The 22,130-nt window shown below is 38.7% G+C and overlaps 1 protein-coding gene across 2 annotated transcripts in view; it reads right to left on the minus strand.

Annotated features, from left to right (window-relative positions):
• Window positions 1-21,533, minus strand: part of valopa (vertebrate ancient long opsin a) — a 23,213-nt gene extending 1,680 nt beyond the window's left edge. Inside the window, exons 1-5 of one of the 2 annotated variants that reach the window (XM_029450504.1) lie at window positions 20,900-21,533; window positions 17,070-17,280; window positions 11,161-11,278; window positions 9,485-9,718; window positions 1-644 (exon numbers count right to left, since the gene is read on the minus strand). The exon at window positions 1-644 is cut by the window's left edge and continues 1,680 nt beyond it. In XM_029450504.1, the coding sequence (XP_029306364.1) occupies window positions 492-644; window positions 9,485-9,718; window positions 11,161-11,278; window positions 17,070-17,280; window positions 20,900-21,263 (1,080 nt within the window). In that variant the 5' untranslated portion in view covers window positions 21,264-21,533 and the 3' untranslated portion in view covers window positions 1-491. Of the gene's footprint in view, window positions 650-9,484; window positions 9,719-11,160; window positions 11,279-17,069; window positions 17,281-20,899 lie in introns of both variants that reach the window. The other variant, XM_029450503.1, reaches the window with a different exon arrangement.
• Between the last annotated feature and the right edge of the window lie 597 nt (window positions 21,534-22,130).

Here is a 22,130-nt window from a genome sequence, read left to right on the forward strand (position 1 = left end):
ATGTCAAGGTCTCTTCTTTCATTGGGATATAAAGGCAGGCGCCATCAATTTGAATCAAGTGCCCTCTAATGTGACATATGAGCAGGTGTGCAATGATAGTGGACAGAGTGTCTGGCAAGCCCATTTTTACAAGATATCTAGATCTATTTTTTTTTGTATCAATAATTGAACAAACAAAGTAAACGTTTGCTAGTGTTTGATGTTTTGTGTCTAATTGCAAGTGAACATTTTATTTTTAAAGTGCGAGAATCATTGACCATGAAAACCCTTCTCCACACTGCATCCTCCATCTCCCCAACAAATGAACAAAATGGTTAAAGTTATGTCGTTGTGCAAACAGTTTCTGAAATACACTATAGATTACAGACGGTTATTATGGACACTGGGGGTAAGAGAACACCTTTTGGGATGAGGTTTACTGTTACATTGGACACACTTTGTTCTCTGGGATCGGCAGATGGACAAACGAGCCACAGTGGGTTGGAGAATCATCAGACCCAGTGCCACCCAGAGGGATGTGGGTCGCAATGGCTGACATTTCTCCTGTCTGACTCTCTACAGTAATTCCAGGACGCTCTGAGGTCGGGTTCAGGTTGCTGTCTGGGATGGTCCCTGTGCCGTTGAACAGCTGGATGAGGCACTTCCTGAACTGAACAGAAAACAAGAGGAAACAAAGCCGTTAGCTTGATTAAAATGATTTGCACTTACATTCTTTCTGGGGCCGTGTTTATGGACAGGAAAACATTAGGGATAGTGCAACATTTTGGGAAATGCTCTTATTTGGAAGTTGATACCACTCTCAGTTTAGCATAGCTTAACTTAGCTTGGAGGCAGTGAGGAACAGCTAGCGTGGCTCTGTCTTCAAAAATACAACTACAAACACTAACACTAATAAACATTTGTATCACGTTTGGTGAATTTGTACACAAACAGAAATGTAAAAAAGGCAATTTGATATTAGAGGGAGTTACACAGTATAACACAATTATCTACACAGCCTGTTTGTAGACATTAGAGAACTTAATGAATTGTGTTTGCTCAGAAGAAATACAGCGTAATAATAAGTAATTCTCTTTGCTTCTAGACTTTATCATTGGCTAAACTAACATCTAATATCTCCTGGCTAGCATACATATTACCATTTGCTCAATTAGCTTTCATGCCCATTAGGTGGCATAGCAGTGTCTACAGATGCATGTGACTCAGTATCATTTGTCCCAGTGTGCAATACCATCTCTGCATGGAGCAATACAATAGTAATTACATTTTTTAGTGTTACTGCTAATAATAATAGAGCATCAGTCACAATATGTGCAATGGTGTCTGCATTGCCCTCCTACACACATGTACTCAATGTTTTACATTATAGGCCATTTACCAGACGCGCTGATCCAGAGCGACTTACAGTGAACTAACTACAGGGACAGTCTCCCTGGAGCAGTTCAGGGTTAAGTACCTTGCTCAGGGGCACAATGGCGGCAGCCCTGGTGTTGAACTCACAACCTTATGGTGTTGTATTTGGAAGTTGGACCACTCGACCATTAGGCCATCACCATCCTCAATGGTGACAATGGGGAGTGACAATTTCTGGCAATAGTTGTTCTTGGAAGAACATTTTCAACTAGTCCTCACTAATAGCACCACAATCATTAGTTCCCACATTACTTTAAATCTAAAAAACACTAATTGATCTTTTTTCAGAGTCGAAGCTCCCTCTCTGTGAAGCCCCGGGGAGAAATCATGATTATTGACCCTTAATGACCTGTCGGATTTAACACACAAGCCTCCTAACTGCTCCCCTCAAACCAATAATGCTTTCAAAGAGTGGCAATAAAACCTCTGTTACCCTCTGATGCCATGAAAAAGGCTACAATGTCTATTGCTTTGTTCACTCTGGGACGTTAAATGTGCTGTTAAACCTCTTACACTTACTACTTGTATAATTATTCCCTCCAACCTTGAAAAATATAGCTTTTAATACACTCCCGCACAGGGAATAAGGTCATAAAATGTCATCTTAATGGCAACATGAATAGCCTGAAAAACACAGTCCCTGAACATCTACAGCAAATACTCATATCTGCTTCTTTAAAGCAGGTTAAAGCTGAACTCTAGAAAGTCACAGGAGTAGTGACACCAATTGCAATCATACCTAACAGGCCTGCATCATTAAGGATGTCACTGCAATACCCAACACGTCCTCATTCCTAAACGGCAGAATAGATCTTTGCCAATGACTCCCACATATGACTGTTTTATTTAACTTTTTAAAAAGCTTGTACGTTGAGTTTTAAGCATGTGAGTATTTATTTAACGTTGTGAACAATTGCAGTTTAAACAAGTTGTGAAACGGAGCTACTTGGTTATGTTTAGGAAAAGATCCTGGTTTGTGTTAAGATAAGTACGTTTGTTACGTGAGGTAGTTACTACATAGTGTATGTGACGTACTGTAGTAACCCCTCTTCACAATAGTATTTGGACACATATTTTGCCTTTAACAAATAATGCGCCTTCTATGTTTTGATATTGCAGTATTCCTGTGCTTTGTGAATTGTCTGTCTGCTGTACTGGGGAGCTGCGTGTGTGACCTCAGCACTCTGTATGATGCTGATTTAAACGTTACTGTCGGGCAGACACTACCTGTGGGATCATAAAAATACCATTGATGCTGCAACCTGCTGCTGAAGAACAGTTAAAAGAAATGTATCTCAGTTTTGTTTTGTTTTTCTCTCAAGGGGAGAAAAGGGGGCACTATTTGACCAAATCATGGACAAACATGAGGAGTGCTCTAGTCACAAACTGGGACATGTGCTGGGCAGGTGGCACACACTGGGCTATTAATTAAGTGTTCTCAAATGGAAAAGAAGCTGCCCGCTGTGTCTGGAGAGGAGGCCGATGAGAGTCAATCCAAACAGCAAAGAGCTAAGGAGAACTGCAGAATCAGGAGGTAAATCTATGAGCTACACCTTTCACATTACGTCATTTTTCCCATTAGGTTTTTGTTATAAATATATTAATTGGTGCAGCATAGACAACAAATGCACTTGATACGGTACTTTCTAAGTGTCATAAATATTGGAAAACCCTTCATTTCCAGTTCTCTTGTCCTTTATGTTTTCATGGTCTTTGTTTGTTTTGTTAGATGTATTGCAGCTCTTCAGGTCATCGAGTGCATGTTGAGAGCTGTTGAGGGAATTATAGCATGGGAAAAAGTAACGACCACGCATACAATCAAAAGACTGCCTCTGGTTGACAGACTTCTGTGTGAGAGATGAATCCAGTCAGATTGCTTCATGTATAATAGTGCATTAGATTCCATTACTTACTTTTAAAAGGTTTAATATGTAACATTTCTGCATTAAATTGTCTAAAAATGACTAGACCTATATTATGTATTTTGTTGAGTTGTATATTAACTTAAATATTTCCACAAATGTTCAAAGCTAGAGAATAATGTCATTTTAATTGAGGTAAAGGTTCGTTTCAATCTGCTTTCATTTGGTCGCCTGCAAGGCCACGTATCCACTTTGCATCATCGTTGTGGTCATAAATTGACTTTTGTTTCCAGTTTCAAGCCACACTTTTAAGATAGCCTTGTTGGAGCTTGGTTGTTTTAAACTACACATTTAAACCGGATGAAGGATTTTAGGATCTTAAGTTTGAGAGCCTTTAGTTTCGCCCTGTGTCCACCGGGTAAAAACAGATGTTTTAATGCAAAACTGCTTTATTCAGTGTTTTACTCTTCATCTCCATTTGTTTTTTTCAGAGGAAGAAACCTTTTTGGATAAATCCGCTGGAACAATGAAGTGAAACTAACAAGATGAAGCTCACTGCAATGACAAACTCCCATGACCCCAAACTCCGTCTTTTGTTATTGTTTTGATTGAGAACCCCCTAGTGGCAGAAAATGACATTATATATTGTAGTGCTTATCGTAATGTTATTAGCCCATAAATGTTCTTCTGCCATGCGGTCAGAGTCATTGTATCTTCTGGAATACAGGTTTGGGATGATAGGATGTAAGATTTCACTGAAGCTCTTGTGCTTATCGCACAGTTCTCCTCAGATAGTAAACTCAACATGGATCTTTTCTTTTTTTTGGCCTATGTTCCATCAATCAATCAGCCATTTGTGACCGCATAGGTCACTTGTTTGTTTACCAATATCATCTGACAAAATGTTATTATAGCAATTCTAGTGGTGATCATGGTTTTACTTTGAGATTACATTTGTGCTTTAATCCTTGGAGTTGAAAAAAAAACTCAATCTCGGGCCGCCAGAGGAGAACACATGCTTTCTCACAGCGAATGGATAAAGTTTCCTTTTTACATCAAGGTACTAGAGGGCAAAACATGGTATGGTATATCTTATCAAAACATTTCAGCATTCAACATTTACATGCTTTACTTTCAGATCTTTAATATTAATCAAACAGTGTACGCCTCTCGTGTGAAACCGATTTTAAATAATACAAGTACAAGTAAAATATTTATATTTCTAGAATGTTCTTTCACCTTTGACCTTTTGACCTAAGAAATCCCAGGAGACTGTCTCCATCTAAAATTGCCAATCTAAGTAGCAGTAGCCATGCATTATGGGAATCACCTGAGACTCTGGTTCACCGGAGCGGAACAGAGAGAGAGAGAGCTATAGAGGTCAAGCACTATAGGTCAGCTGACTTATATAAGCACGAGCAGTTTGGCTAAAGCTGCTTAGCTGTCTTTATTTACATCCAGTTGATGTCTGAGTGGAGACACTGGCTGACTCATGTAAACAGCGAGATCAAAAGTGGGACAATCAGATGGACATGCAGACTGCACAAGAGAGGTCTGATCGAGGTGTCATACCAAGCACATATAGTAGGACACTTTAAATTGCACTGTAGGCATTTATGGTCATGTTTGTCATAAGTGGCCTTGACAGTTTTAATGTTCACTCTACTGGCAAGACTGAAAATAATCTATTAAAAAAGTAACCTGTCATGTACAATAGAAACTTGCTAAGACTATGGAGCGCTGTGAAAACTGGGTGGAATATATGTTTACATGAAAAAGTCATTAAAGAACTTTAGGAGAGTTTCATCTGAAGTGTAAATGGAGCTTCACAGGACAACTTTGTAAAGTGGAATATCCAAAATGCAGCAAGAGGTAAAGAAAACTGATGTGACATGAGTAAATTGGACACAGCCTGCTCATGTTTACTAGAGAAACAAAAGAAGTAACGTTGGTGAGTCCAACATTCTCAGTCAGCCCTGCAGGGCATCACTGTTTTGCTAAAGGACACGGGACAGTTCCCACTCTGTGCATCATGACGCACATGATTCAGCATTCACACAACTGCCACAGCCTACTGCGACTCGGCAATTCATTGATGTCCTCTGTGGGACATGGAACTGAGGCTTTATTTCAAACACCATGCATGCAGTTTGTTTGAGCCCTTATGTGCCGTGAAACGCAATTCCTGGGCTTTTTTAGTGATGTAACACACATGGGGGTGTCGCCAACAGAGAACATCTTCTGTATTTTCAAATAGTGGGGATTGCAGCAAACATGTTTCAGTAAGGGCAGTAAGGATGTTGTTTCTCAACACACGACATCAGTTGCTCTCCCTGAGGTTTCTTCCATTCTTCCCCCCTTTAATTATGGGGTTTCTTTTAGGAAGTTTTTCCTTGTGCGATGCGAGGGTCTAAGGACAGAGGGTGTCGTAACCTGTACAGTCTGTAAAGCACACTGAGACAAATGTATAATTTGTGATATTGGGCTATATAAATACATTTGAAGTGAGAGTCTTAAATACATTGACATTTAAGAAGTGTATGTCAATATTAAGCCATTCAAAATACATATTTATTCTCATTTTCAACCATTTTCCATACTTCCTCACTGAGTGAGAGGGACAGCCAAGCAATGAACATTTATTTTTATATATATATATATATATATATATATATATATATATATATATATATATGTATATGTATATGTATATTTTTACCAAATCGTGTCTTCTAATGTGGAAATGATTTATCTGATGTCTACTACAAGGGACATTTTATAACACATAAATAAATAAAATTATTGAGAAAAAAATCTTCAGTGAAATGTTTCTGACTTAAATTATGTATTAAAAAATATATATATTTTGGGTCTCAGGAGGATAGTATTGATGCTGGTAAATGTTTTTTTTTCTCCAACCATTAAAAGGCTGGCAAGCTTTTTAATATGATCACATCATGCAAACTTTGCTTGATGAGATCATGAAAATTGTAAAATGCGTGGTTTAACTTGGCATCACAACTTGCCAGCACAGTTTAGTCGCCAATGGAAATAAATCCTGTTTTATGTCCTGCAGGTGCAGTTACAGCATGTGTGCAGGTTGGAGGAAATGAAAATCTGCAGCCTTTAGAATACTATTTCATCAGCATGCATGAACACGTGATCTGCAGAGGCACATGTTATGATGAAAAGGGACCATAATCAAAATCCACTCACTTTTAAAATAAAAACGTTTTCTCATTCTGTAATGTAAACTACAGCTGCGTTTCAAATCCACATGATTCACATTACAGCATGTTTACATGAAGCCTACAACAGTCAAAGTAGTGGAGATGCACACAGTGTTGCATGATCTAGTGCGGATCTCTATCTGAATTGAATGACATTTGAGAAATGCAGAGACTATAAGAAATATCCATCTTGTTTTCTCTGCTCAGACTCATTATAGGATGTGGTTATAGTGGGACATTGTGTCTTCACTCAATATCTGATGATTCCTGTGTGTGTGTTACATTACACAACACTCAAACAATGCACTCACTGTGAATACCCTAAAATTAGAAAGTCAAAAATAAGATTATTATTTTGATTAGATAATAAAATAGCCTTGATCGAATTTGTCATGGCCTGGATTGAAACCCTTTAGTACATGATCAGGGGAAACTAATAAAATGAACTGTTTCAGTGATCTTTTCCGTGGATTATCTTTCACGTAATGTGACATGACACCCAATGTACTTTCTGCAGCTGTTGTTGTAACGTAGCTCTAATTTACCATCACGTAAGTTTCTTCATTTTCTGCACACGTTCCCTCTCTCCCTCGATGTTCGGTTATCTGACATGATGTTTGAATAGAGTTTGAATCTGATATGTTTGAGTGATGTTGGGTAATAGTACATTTAATATGTAATCGCTGTATAAGTGAAAACTATGAGACAATAAAGGACAATGTATTGACTCAGCCTGTAGTTCGAAGCATTTGAAGTGAATATGAAAATAACCAACTAACTATTATAGATTGAAAAAGATTGCTTTTTAGTTTCCATCCAATAATTAAGATGTGGAGTAAAGTATATATTACATTTATGTATATATTATTATGTTCATAGTTGTTATAGCTTGTGAATGCCATGGAAATGTTGTTATGGGTCCTTGAAAAGTCATGGAAAAGATTTGAAATGTTGACAATAATGTGTAGAAGAAATGCTAGAAGAAGTTGATATTAATTGATTGGTCGTTAAATCTGGTTATTTAAATCTTTGGTGGAACAACAAAAATGCAAACTTTAAATAAAGACAGCTTGTTTTATAGAGAAATGTGGCTGAAACTATAAAATAAATTCAAAAGGAATATTCAAGCGTATGGACATCCTATGCCCTGCGTTTACGAAACTGCACATAATCCCTCTTTTCTATTGGCTGCTGTCATATATCTGTGCAGTCAATAAGGATTAGTCCCAGAGTCTCACTGACACTGAAGAAAGGAGCGAGACAGCACAATGTAAATGGCCTCAGAAGCATAGACGGAATCTGAGTTTCGGGCTTCGGGTGGAATCCCAATACATGCTGGGGTGGCAAGACTAGAAAAGTGAGCACCAACTCTACAAGGGCCGCCATATTGGATTTCTTCTCTACGTGTTTACTTTGTATTTAGCTTATTCTTCAAGCTTGTTGTAAACAAACCTACTACTCTACAATGAGTTCTGAACTCATTTCTTATGATGAGGTTCAGATGTGGAAAGTCGAAGCTTTGAAAATATGCAAGCGGAATTGAAAGGTTTCAGGAACAAAACTGGAGCTTATTGCCAGGGTGTTTGCTGCATCAGAGATGGGCATTGAGGAGCAACCAACAGCTAACGAAAGACTTTCAATCACAGAAAAAGAAAAGACTAAGCTTTTGGTTATGCCGAGTGGCGTTTCAGTGCCTGATCCCTTGACATTGCAGGATGGCTGGGTCAATGAAAACAGCATGACTTCTTGGCCGCCGATATACCTCAGCGATATAACATTATTTTTAATGTCTGACCACCCAGGGAACCATGTCGAGTTTCATAAACGAACTTTGAACGAATACAAAGAAGGCAAAGCATTTAGACTGTTTGACTCTGGCTGGTTGAAACAAATATCTTTCAATCCTCTCGCAGATTCTGAGTATTGCTTTTGGAAAGCAAAATGTTCTCATTCAATGAAAGTTTCCCATACGCCACATTCAACATGGATCTGCGCAGTCAAGACAACTGGCGATATCATAAGTGCTTATTGCAGTTGTGTTGCAGGGTAAGCTATTATAAATATATACCTAACTTGTGTTTGTTAATTATTATAAAACTCAATATATAGAAAGAACATTTGTCAATATATAAATCAAGTAGATAGACTACATACCCCAGGTCGAGTTCAGGATCAGAGAATTCATTTGTTGGTTTTCCTTGCATGAAATGCTCACTGCAAATCCGCGAAGATTTCTTGGGCTCCCAAGACTTCCCATTGTAATCCTGTCTCTTTACAGCTTTGGTCCATGCTAGCCTTCTATCATTGTTCTTTAGTGCGGTTGGAAATGGAAATAGTTTGAACGGGGGCTTGCAGTCGCAATTTTTGCAATCGTGAAGCTCACAATGAGATTCGGCCCATTTATTTATCTTTCTCCCACTGTTTGAACATCCTTTTACCACACAATGTCGGTGTCCAAATCCCATAACTAGAAGAGCGATGATTACACACTAAAAACTAGCCAAATACAATGTAAACACGCTTGAAGAATAAGCTAAATACAATGTAAACACATAGAGAAGAAATCCAATATAGCGGCCCTTGTAGAGTTGGTGCTCACTTTTCTAGGCTTACCACCCCAGCATGCATTGCGATTCCACCGGAAGCCCGAAACTCCGATTTCGTCGATTCCATATGTGGCTCATGTATTTTTTAACAGAGCCCCACATGGACAATTGTACTCTCTGGATTTCATGTTTCATTTATTCATACATCATGCATTATTGAGGGACAGGCTAACACCCAACAACAACAGAAAAAAACATCTCAGTATTCTGCAGCACTTTCATACATGCATACAGTGACGTGTCTCAACTCGGGCAAGAGAATGCATTTAGCTACCTTCCCTCTGCACTGCGACTGGACACTACACACAATACTTGAATAAACCAAGCGAACAGGAGTGGAATGGTTTCGTTTCTATCATAAACACTGTGTTACCTGTTTGTTCATGAAGACGTAGATGATGGGGTTGTACACAGCAGCTGTCTTGGAAAAGAAGGCGGGGATGGAAGCCATCCTGGGGTCAAGTTTGATGGTTGGATGAGCTGTGACCAGTATAGAGAAGGCTGCGTACGGCGTCCAGCCCACCATGAATGCCACAATCATCACCACCACCATACGGGTCACCTGCTTCTCTGGCTTCCTGGCACTGGCCAGACGGCCATGAGATACCTGGGGGGAACAGAGAACCTTGACTGGCTGTACAGTACTTTGTAATTTAACACACAGTTTGTCTCTTGGGGGGAAACATTTTTCAAGGCTGATACTTGAACCAAATAGTTTCATGTCGCAGATACCTCACTGTCTTAAATGAAGGATTTTGAACCCTGCAATAGAAAGGGTCCGACAGCGCCTACATTGGTGTTTTTGCTTATTGTGATGTCATTTCCTGGAATATCTTCAAATGCTTGATATCCCCAGAATCTGTACAACCTAAGCTAAAAGGTTATGTAAGGCAATACAAAATAGTAATGACATTGTGTCATAAATAAGAATCCAACATGCCACATTGATTCAAAAGATTTTTAAATGTAGAAAGATGAACAACATGTTTTAACACTCTCTAAGTTGTTTGAACTACGTCAATTGTTTAGTTTTTGAGATATGCTTGTTTTTAGGAGCAGCCTCTGGCGCCACCGCATGTTGTCACACGGTTTTGAAGTGGACGTAACATGTTGAATGCTCATGATGACACGAAAGACAGAACCCTTGGGTTTCCGCTGCAAAACGAATGAATGCTTCAGCTATTATGGTTGTTATTTTAGATCGATCAGGATCATACAAACAACAATCGCCTGCAGAAGGTCTGTTTTCATAGGGTTCATTTATAAAATATTAAATAAAAACTATACAGGGAACCTTTAATTTCCCTGACCAAAAGTTCCCTGCACAGCTTCGATGTTCCTGAAATAGACTTATTTCACCTTTAAATCCACTTAATGTACTTTTGCATTTACAGAAAGTCACCAGAAATGTGCAGCTGGACCCCAATTAAAGGAGAATTTGCCCATTTTCAGTGCAACCTTCATGAAATAGACTTTATGTCCAACTTAATGGCTCCAATCTGTAGCCTATGCATGCATTAACAATGAAAATGTTATAAACTGACAGTTTAAGTACAAGTATGTTTCTTTGTACAGTAACAAATGTCAACTGCAGCAACATTTCAAAGCCACAATATTCACATTACAGAATGTTTACTACCGTGGTCAAAGAAGTGAGAAAGGGAAACAGTGTGACTGAATGTTTTAAGGAACTTACATGAAATTTCAGCAGCTACAGTGTGACTGGCCAGTGCTGATATTTCCTCTAATAAAACCCCAAAATCAGTCTGAGTCCTTCCACTTTCCCTTCTGGTCTCTGCTGCTGACCTCAATGCTTCTGTCATGTTGGATCATTTTCAAACTAACAGCAATGTACCTGTATATAACATTCAGCACTTTTACTGGTCATCTTAGCGCAATTAAGCAACCAATGTTTCTGATTGTTTTTGTTTTTTTTATTTGACATTTAGGGAAAAACATTTTTACAAATTTCCTAAACATGACTGAAAGTCTGAGCTTCACTTATTAACTAATGATTTCCACGTGTGTCGTGTTGGAACTCATACCGACCTCCCTGAGCTTCCGCAGGAGCTTTCCATAGCAGAAGAATATTACTCCAAGAGGCAGAATGAAGCAGGTGGCGAAGAAAGTGATGATGTAGCTGTGATCGACCATGTTGGTTGAATACCTGTGGAGATCAAAGTTAACATTCACATTCTATCAGCTTTAAACCGGGTCAAAACCATAGATACAGTTTTTAACAAATAATCTTTTGCTTAAAATATATGTAGTGACATGTGGTGAGTTGAGCAACAAGGATAAGTCGACTAATCAATTAGTCGATCGACAGAAAAATAATCGCCAACTCTTTTGATAATCGAAAATGCAAAAATGTTCAGTTTTATATAATATTAAAGTGTCTTCGGGTTTTGGACGGACAAAAGAAAACATTTAATGACATCACCCTGGACTTTGAGAAACTGGGAAGGACAGTTTTTATTACTTTCTGACATTTTATAGACCAAACGATGAATCGATGAATCTAGAAAATCGATAAAGAAAATCCTCGTTAGTTGCAGCCCTAGCCTCACTTAGTGAACTATCAATAACAATAGATCGATCAATAGATTGATGCATACAGCCGAAAACAACCAAAGCATATTTCTTGAGAACTCTTGCGTGTCCCTTTAAGAACAAAATGGTTAACAATCCCATCATTTCCCAGCTATGTCTGTGAGATGTCATTTTGACATTCAGAGGCTTTTATCTGGCTGAATAACAAGATGACAGTTTGGCAACTCATTTGAGCTTCAGTTAAAAGGGAAATTTCACAGATGAAACAAACCATTAGGATCCCAGAGGCCACTGATTTAGTGTAATTATGTCCTTTAGGAAACAAGCTCCAGATGAATGTGTAAGGAACAACATGGAAGACAGAGTGGAGTCTGTATGTGTGTGTATTTGTTATGCCTGCACTTTTGTCCTTGTGTAACCATGGAAGTGTGGCCTGCACACGTGTGTGATGGATCGATTCACACCTCATTCCTCATGAATGCAAAATAGTACTTCATGATGCATGAAGATTTGCTCGGTTCGGTTCATTCAAAAAAACAAAACAAATCCTTCAGGCAAGTGGGAAGTGCCATACTGTGGTTAAAAGACACAGCAGAGGTGTGGGGGGTTTGTCAGGTAGATCTGCACAAAATAACGGTGATAGCCGCTCACTTGAGGCTCTAAAACTGTAATTATCTGTAATTCCTGATATGATCTAGAAACCGCTCTGGGCCCTATTGTTCTTCTAATTGCCCCCCCATAGACAGTGATACAGCTTTTGGTTTTGTTCCACCTGGACTCACCAAATCTGCCCTTTGTAGTTTTATTAAAATATAACATACATAACTTATGACGTGTCAACCTCATGCCGTTAGATTTGTTTCTTAGGCCTTTGGCGAAGAGATTAAATTAAAAAAAATCTATTTAAATTTTGGCATCCAATAGTTATGAAAACAAGAAAACAATATTATTGATGCTCTGCTTTCGTCTTGTTTTATAAATCATTTTCCTTAACAGCGGTGCGTTTTTGCTCCTCCACAGTGTTTAGTAAATTTGTCCTGAAAAAGTTACATAATGATCTAAAAATAGTTTACTCTTCTCAGCGAAGTAGGGTCCTGCACAGTCTGCTTAGGGGATTCAACACGGCGGGGATTAATCTGCGTACATTTTTTTGTTGCGTTATTTTTTCTGTGATTAATTAATCGAAATGAACGTGCTAATTGGACAGCCCTAATTTAAAATGAACCTATCGTAAAGTAAGAAACGTTTTTTTTTAAGCTCAATAAATGCATGAAGTTTCCAGAATCAATAAGTAGTCATGTTAAATTACTGTGATCTCAATATTGACCAAAATAATTGTGATCATGATTTTTGTGATCATGAAACCCTATATGGCCGCTGTCACGTACAAAAAAATAATAATTTGAAGGTCTTTGGCTTGTAGATGTTCATAGTTGCATTTGTTCATTCAATCCAATCAGCTGTCCAGTTACAGGAGTATGACTTAATAGGCTAGAAAATGCTTCAGACTAAACCAATTGACCCTTTACTAAACCCTTTTTGATGAGGTTTCACATGAATCTGTCAATTAATCCCAAAAAATCTAGTTAGAAGAATCAGTGTTCTCACCAGCAGCTTGACTGTGAGTGAATTTTGTCATTTAAACTGCAGTGCTCAGTTGTGCTTCACATTTCAAAGTGAAGGGAACACAGAGTGTTTAGGAGTTCTTTTTTAACACGACCACGGGGCATCATCAAAATATGAAATGTTTAAATCTTTTCTTAAAAACATGTTGACAGGTTTCATTTTTAATATTTATATTTTAAGGTGAACAACCTTGTAATAAATCAACAGCTGTTGAGCTGCATAAAATCTCACATCAGCACCCATCCTCACTAACAGTGGTACTGACTACATACTGTATGTACATTTTGTGTACATTTTATGTACATTTTGTGTACATTTTACAAACTTTCTACTCCAGTGTTCTTAAAAAGTATGATGACAAAATATTTGTTGGCAACCTTTTAAATGAGGCTAAAACAAGAACTATAATGACATTAATTACAGTTTTAGTCAACACATTTGTATAATGACAATCTGAAAGATAAACAAATGGAAAAATGAACTATATCTATATCTATATCGAGAACTACATCTGTTTTATTGTTGTCTTGATTGACAAACTGCATGTGTCTGTAGAATCACCTAGCAAGTCCAGCTCCAGGGATTTGAGATGGTGTCTTTGCAATAAAGGTCTGACACAATACCAGAGTACTGGGAGGGATTTGTAAGAAAGTCAGCAGTATACTAGTGAGCGGACGAATAGATTTTATCTAAACCTATCATCAAAGATACATCCGCCAACTGACAACTCCCCTGCACAATCCTTCAAAACCTTGCATGTTCGCTTTTTAACATTCCGAAGTCATCCCGTGCTGAATATCTTTGTATCACTGGTCAAAAAGATGCACATAAATGAGGCTATTAAAATGCATCAGTCTGTGCATGTGGCAGCAATCTGGACCTCAAACACCTGTGCTGTTCGTGCTCCTGCTGTCAACCAAATGTTTTCTGACAGAACTCATGCTGTATGCAGCCAGAGGTGCAGCGGGTCATCTCTGCACTGGGTATCTCCATAAGGTGATCTCTTAATTGTATTGTCTGAATATTTCATTCCCGCCGTGCTTCATCTGAGCAATGGTTCCCTTACAGGACTTGAGACAAACAGGCAGCTCCCTATGTGCACGTCTTTGATCAAAGCAGCTAGATAGCATCACCCAGATGGCACCCTGAGGGCAAAGGTCAAAGCCAACCTGTTTTATTTTTATTTTTTCCATGAGACACAGTGTGAGCTAATTCTGCTGAAGCAGCATCGTAGATCTGAGCCTGGGCTGAGTGAGGAATGTCTATAATCTTTATCTGTTATTGTGACAGGATTGTGTTCAGAAAGATAATTAATACAGGGTTATGTATGGGCTAAACGTTACGCTGAGGGTTAGCAAAAGGTTAAAGAGTGGTTATGTTAAAAGACAGGCAGTCCACATCACGAGATGTAGCTTGTGTTGCAGATTAGGAGTTTGTTTAAAGCAGCTGCATTCAATATTTTTATAGTAACAATGGATCAAATGGCCATGTGTAATGTAATGGTGTTACTTGTATTTGTGAACCCACAGATTATTATCATCTGACACTGTAGTTCCCATCTGCTCTACACAGCGTTTTAAACTCTTTCACTTCCTTATTTTTATTTAAGAGCCTCAACTTCACTGTGATCTGAGGCCATCGATGCCGACAACATCTACTGTCCAAGCCTACAGAAGGGTCGGCTGAATATATCGGGTATCGGCAATTGGCTATTTTGCTAATTTAATGTTTTGCCTCCAAAAAACGAGAGCCGCTCAGCTGCTTGTCAGTGGGCAGAAAGAGAGACAGCGAAAGGGAATACGACGTGTAGAGCCGGCATACTTTCACATCTAACTTTAAGGGATTCATTTGACAAAACCTGAGTTGGTGATTGTTGGAACAAGTTTTTAGTTGTTTACAAAGCCACGTATTTACATAGATAATGTGAAGAAATGTTAGGTACTATATATATTAAATAAAGCTCAACTCACTCATAACTGTCTTATCATATCAGGGATAATTGTGATATTGTGAATGCATAATATGGTTCGAATACCCCGTATGATGTGACGTGATGACGTCAGACGTCAAAGACCGGAAATGATATAAAAACGGATGTAACCAGGAGGCGGGACGTTTTTCTGTGGAACAGGGGAGAGAGAGGCTGCAAAACAGGAACGTCCTCAACTGAGAATATTTCCCATGTTTGACTTATCACATTAATAAATATATCGATATATATATATATATATATATATATATATATATAATATATAGTATATATATACAATATATATATATAATATATAGATTTAACTACAAGTTTTCTGTTTTGATTCGACATTCAAGCTCCGAGTTCTTCAACTTTTTCCTCAACAAAAACTAAGACATCTCCCGCCTAAAACTAACATATTGCCCAACCCTAGCTTTAATGCCGCAGATGCACCTAGCCAGACCAACACCATCGCTAGTATCGTAACCGCCCCAGGATGAGGGGGAAGAGAGCAGGGCTCAGAGCTGCGCTAAGCCCCACCACCAAGTCCTATGATCTGGACAATGTCAAGTCGCAGGAAAATAAAATAAGTCTCAGGCTAACCCAGCAAACTTGAAATCAGAGACTGCTGTGCCCTCATCTATACAGCCACAATATTCCAGATCAAGTCATTCCGATGTGCAAGAATGCCGCCGCCCAGGAGAACCACATCAACCGAAAGGAATATGTATCATCACACAACATACCATTTAAAAATGTGTTGATGATGTGGTTATCACAAAGTATATAAAATCATTCAGCAATCAGAAAAGCCTGGATGAGTAAAGATATTAGGATTGCTTTAATGTGTGTGTTGGTGGCTGCGGTCACTGTGGAGTTTCCATTGTTTATCCATCTTTGTGTTGTCTGATGAAACTTTGTTATGCTGTTGATTCAACAAGAAGTTCTTGGTGCAGCTACCGCAGTGTAAATTATTACTGTGTTCTTTTGTTTGTTCTAATTACAGAGGAAGGCGGTTGTATATTTAGAGTTGATAATCAGTTGTATTTATTGTTAGTTTGGACATACAAGCTAGGTGGCGTGATCTTGTTCCACTAGTGTAAACGGTGACATATAATGCAATTTATTTTGTAGCCTAAAGGTGTTCTTTAATTTAACATTAGTATCATGTAAGACAGAAACATTTTAAGTAATTTTTTTGACAAGTAGCCTACTTTGCATTTACGTTTCTGCTGGAAGCAAGAGCTTGAACTTTCTTGTGCTGCCTTCAAGTGGTGACAGGTTTAAAGTTTAGGTTTAAAGTAATGGACCTGATTTTAGAATGCATTTCAGCCTCTTAAAATGACAAGGGAAAATGTGTGTGCTCATGCACAGGGTGTGAGAAACTAATAAGTTTGCTTCTCACACACATACTGCTTAATTACTTTAGAATTTGTTTTCCTTCTGCATCAATGTATTATGTTAGCTAAACTAATTAACAATTCTCTTCCATATTAAAGGGTCACTTCAGCCAAATCACAAATAACATTAGACTTGTGCTCTGAATCACAAAGCACTAAAAATGACATTTGAGAAATCACACAGCAACATTTCATTCCAGAAACAAAATCCAATCAATAACCAACCAGTCAGCAGTTTTCATTTGGCTGATTTCTCAGGTACTAAGAAATTGCAAAATGAAATGTCCACAGTGAGGGTTAAGTGAGATTTAGGTGAATGGACCCTCAAATGTATTTCTGTTCACTGACCATTTAAAAACTCAAAGCTGTTTGTGGGTGACAGAGATAATAAAATGCTAATATTTTACCAGTCAGGCTCACAGGTGGTTCCGATCTTGCTTATAGTGTATCTGTTCCAGCCCAGCACTGGAGGGAAGGTGCAGATGAAGGAGAAGGTCCAGACGAACAGCAGACCCAGGATGGCATGCTTCCCTTGCAGTCGGATGTTCCCCAAAGGCCGGCAGATCACGAAGAATCGTTCGAAGGACAGAACAGCGAGGGACCACAGGGCCACAATGCCTGAAGCAAACAGCAGGAGGTCAGAAACACCAATGGGATTCTATTTTTAGTCACTATGAAAACCACAGCTCTGTGATTCACAAGTGTTATCTGACAATTGTTTTCTGAAATGTTACAATATTAGAGCGTGTAATGTGAGTATTTGCATCTCTTTTACATTGCTTCCCTCTTTCACCAGAGCGTGACATTTCATTAGTTTCTTTATATCTAGGCTTTTGGAACTCGGCCAACTGGGATTGCCTGGTTAAGACGTCCCCTATAGTCTTACCACATTTCTTTTGATCTTGTGATCACATCATTCCTGTTTTAGGCTTTTTACAGTTGCTCCCAGTATGATTTAAGAATAGATTTTAAGATTTTAGCAATTACTATTAAGGCTCTTCATGGCCGCTTACCCTGCTATGTCTCTGACCTCTTAGTAACGTACACGTCGTTTGGTACTTTGAGATCCTTGAGCAAAAGTCTTCTGTCTGTTCCAGAAGTGAGAAAACTAAAGGGGACAGAGTGTTTGCAGTCAGGCCTTGGAACGATCTGCCCGAGGAAATGAGATTCGACAGTCAGTGATTTCCTTTAAGTCCCTTCTCCAAACATACTTTTATTGGTGAGCCATTCCTGATTTTACATGTCTGTCTTTAACTTCCTTTTCTTTTCCTATTCTTACCTTCTTTTTTTCCTCTTTCTTTTTACACTATATTATTTTTATACACAAAAATACACATATTTTTTATTTTTTTTAACCTGATAATTAATGTCTGTTTTATGTTGCTGCTTTTGTGAAGCACTTCGTAACATGGATCTTAAAAAGTCCTCTATAAATAAAGATTATTATTATTTCTTAATTTTATATAAAGTGTCTTCTATGCTGTGCTGTGCAGAGGTGGTGGTACTGTTACTAGAAATAGTTTAATGATCCTGGGAGGGTGATTTAGGCTGCCCCCAATGGCTAAAGAAAAAGCTGACTTTAATTATGGTAATAAGTCATTCTCACAGACCGGTTAATTACCTATCTCTTGACAGCCAGGTACTCCTAGTGTCGGCCTACTACACACAACCGGAGAGGACAAAGGAGAGAGGGGGAAACTGGGCGGTTCAATTCTGTCACACACGTTTGAGAGCCTCTGTAAGGGTTCACTAATGCAATTAACACCAATACTTCAACACTGTAGCTTTTTAAAGAGGACTAACACTGACCATCACAGGGAGTGTTTTTCAAGAAAACCATACATTGTTTTTACCCAATAAGTTCTAATGTACTTATCTGTAAAGTGCAGGTACAGATATAAAAAATAAAAAATAGACAAACATTTAAAATACTCTCCCCCTGAGAAGAATATTAAGTAGAGTATCCATCCTACTGATTGGGAAGAGCTAGCTCAGCTTAATCACTTTCTATTTTACTCACACATACATGTATCCTCACACACAAACATGTATACACACACAAACACACACACACACACACACACACACACACACACACACACACACACACACACGTACACACAGGTGATACCCATGCAACACAGCTGTCAATCACTGAAAGTGCTGTCAAGACTGAAATTTAAGTGGCTTTCCACCACAAACCCCTTGAAGATGTAAAGCTTCACTTAAGTGCGCTATTGATTGGCTTATTCAATAATAATTGATTACATCAGCGCTGCGCCGGCTTCTCATCCTGCAGACAGAATATAGTTTTGTGTTGCCATGTGCTAAAGTGCTCTTTGCCATGCGTTATTTGTTTACAATCAAGAAGAATAGTATTCCTTTTGTGCGATTATTCAATGCATCACTTCACCCAACACACCAGGATCCACCATGCAATATGTCCATTAGCATCCACACACCTTGTTATAATCCTAGTATACTTCAATTTAAGGCTGGCCGATAATTCAATATGATAATTTATCGACTTTCAGTGGAATCATATTGTGATGAAATGTCTAAAATGATAATAAAAAGCACATAATAACTCACATGTTCAACTCAAACAAGCAGTGTGCAGGATTTTCTTCATCCATTTATTCAGCTTTATTGATCAACTCATCACTTCAACTGAATGCCTACACCAAATAATTCTGTTTATGGGAATACCCCGGGGCAGCTGAATCTAAATACTGTCTTCATTGATTACTCTGTATTTGTGTGCAGAATATAATCTCAATCTAATTTAACTTGAAACAGTTATGTTCATTTTGCACTAAAGTTATATATATATATATATATATATATATATATATATATATATATATATATTTATTTCTTTTCATTATTATTATTGGCCACGGTGCAGTCGAAACAGACCACAGCATTTTCTCATTTCTAACTGAGAAATCAAGTATTTAGTTCAAACAGGAGTATACAAAAATAAGCTTTAAAATGTGTTTATTTCAAACAGACTATGAATGTATTTAATTACCAGAACACATGCTATATCGTGATATATCTCTTTATCCAGATATAAAATGACATATATTGGGATAGAAGATGTTGGACATATCGCTAAGCCCTACTTAGATGTATTCATTGTCTTGGTGATTTTGTTGTTATTTAAGATCATTGTCAGTCTGTAAAGTCACATTTTCCTGTTTCAACACACAATGTAATGCAGGTCTGGCAAAGATCCATATGTGATATTTTAACTTTTAATAATAAGGACCAAAGTTGTCTCATAAAAGTGCCACGGGTTAAACTATTTCAAGTGATTGTATCATAATCTCGTAGAATGAGACTCTAAACATTCACTATAAATGCATGTTTTTTGTTGATAATAAAAGTGTCCGTTAGACGGTCTGTAATAAAGACATCCTGTGACTTCCTGTGCCACTCCTCTCTAAGTTGTCCAAGTTGCCAAAATGGGATTGCACAAACCTTGTTAGCAAAACCAATAAGGAGTCTTATAATAAGTATTCTCTTTTCTTTTGATTTAATGAACCGCGGGTCACTCACCAGACACCCAGGGTCTCACTTTGAGAACATGCTTTAAACAGAGCTTCAGTAGAGACCACAAAACCAACGCACTGACTTAGTTATATGTTATTGGTGGTCATGGTGCAGGTAACCTACTTATGACAAGTCATGCACGGCAGTATGTTAGGAGGCTCACAAGCATGGCTTTGAATTCTGCCGAAAAGACTCACACTGGGCTTTTGTTACTGCAAGTCTGTTTTTATGCACACAAAAGAAATCTACACCATGGGCTCATAAAAATATCATAACTGTATTATACCTTACCTTTACGTTGCTATATAATGCTTCATAATGCAGATACAACTTGCAGAGCTGCATTATGAGGGCTGAGCTTTAAAAGGTGGAGTGCACAAGATGGAATAAGAAGCTTGAAGAATCTGGGAAACCAGGACACCCTCATCCTCAATAAACTTTTTTTTTTCATTTTGATTTGTCACTTTTACGTTACCTCCCTCCCAGATGCTCTACTTCATGAACAGATGTTGAAGTCAGCCCTGATGGAAGTGTAAGGATGTGCCATGTGGAGCTGTTTTACATCACACTTCTTTGCAATAAATGTATAAACAAGTCAGCACTGACACATAGAGTTATGGAAGTTGTCTTATTCAGCCCTGCACAGTAGCAGGGGGGGAGGAACGACAGGTAAACTTACCGAAATAAGTAACAGCAAACCCCTCCAAGACGCAAGCCCACTTCCCAAGGAAGAAATAACCCTTGGCGTTTGTCAGGAAGCTTATTACTCCACCGATGAGGGAGACCAGAAAGTCAGCGATGGCCAGATTAACTATTATATAGTTGAGGGGCTGTCTGAGTTGTTTGTACTTGAAAGTGACAAACATGACGAGGAAGTTCTCGCTCAGAGACAGCGAGGTGACCACAAACATGAGCACGGCCAGGATAGTGAAGTTCCATGGCGCGATGTTCTTGATGGGTCCATTAAACGGGTCATCAGCAGTGGAGAGTTCAGCTGCCACAGTGTAGGACACCGCGTTCACTGACAGACTTAAAGTATCCATTGTCCATGCCCAGAGTGAATGACACTTGCTTTGTGACCCTATAACCGGGAGAAAATCCTGCTTATTTAGTTTACACTCACAACTTCATGTGGAGTCGTTCCTGAACAGCCGCACTCACTAGTGTGCGTTGAACTCGCTGCTGCATGCGCTGTGGAGCATCCTGTGCGCCCTGGGACTCTTCTTTGACAAAGTTTTTTGTGTTGAAATCCGCCTCGGCTGATGCGCACATTGGAGCACGGGAGAGAGAAATTCGGCAGAAATGTTGAGTTGACCTGTTGGAAAGCGTTGCTACGTGTGAACGCGGAGTCGTGGATCACACGGTGCGGACAGAGGCGATGTCTTGAAAAGCGCTGGCAGCAAGTGCATGAATGACCGATCAGGGGCATGTTGGAAGCTGTTATATAGGCGACTGCAGCATCACTGCTGCCCTCTAGGAGATGCGACGGGACGCCATGCGTCCTCTTCATGTGCGCTTCTTTGCGCGCTGTGGACCAAGCTTGACGCACACTCCGGCTGGACCCGGCAGCTTATAGCAACGATCAATTCCACTCTGTCCTTTAACCACAAACCACAGTCACTGTTTTTAGGCGCATTAAGGAATTACATATTGAGATCTGATGACTTTCCCTTTTCCAGTGCGCAATTCATTAATAATTAGTATGCATTGATATGAAGTTTTGAGTCATATGTGTCACCTGCAGTGGCCAATTACCTGGATCGATTTAATCAAGCCATTTAATCACCGTGTATGTACTTCTGCCCTTATTGCACACATTTTCAGGGCAGTTATGACATACATGCTAAAGTGCCTTGTCTGCCTGTTACATGATAATTACAATCAATAGCACTATCTAATGTGAACGTAAT

This window comes from Cottoperca gobio, chromosome 15, assembly GCF_900634415.1.
Source record: "Cottoperca gobio chromosome 15, fCotGob3.1, whole genome shotgun sequence".
In the NCBI taxonomy this organism is placed as follows: domain Eukaryota; kingdom Metazoa; phylum Chordata; class Actinopteri; order Perciformes; family Bovichtidae; genus Cottoperca; species Cottoperca gobio.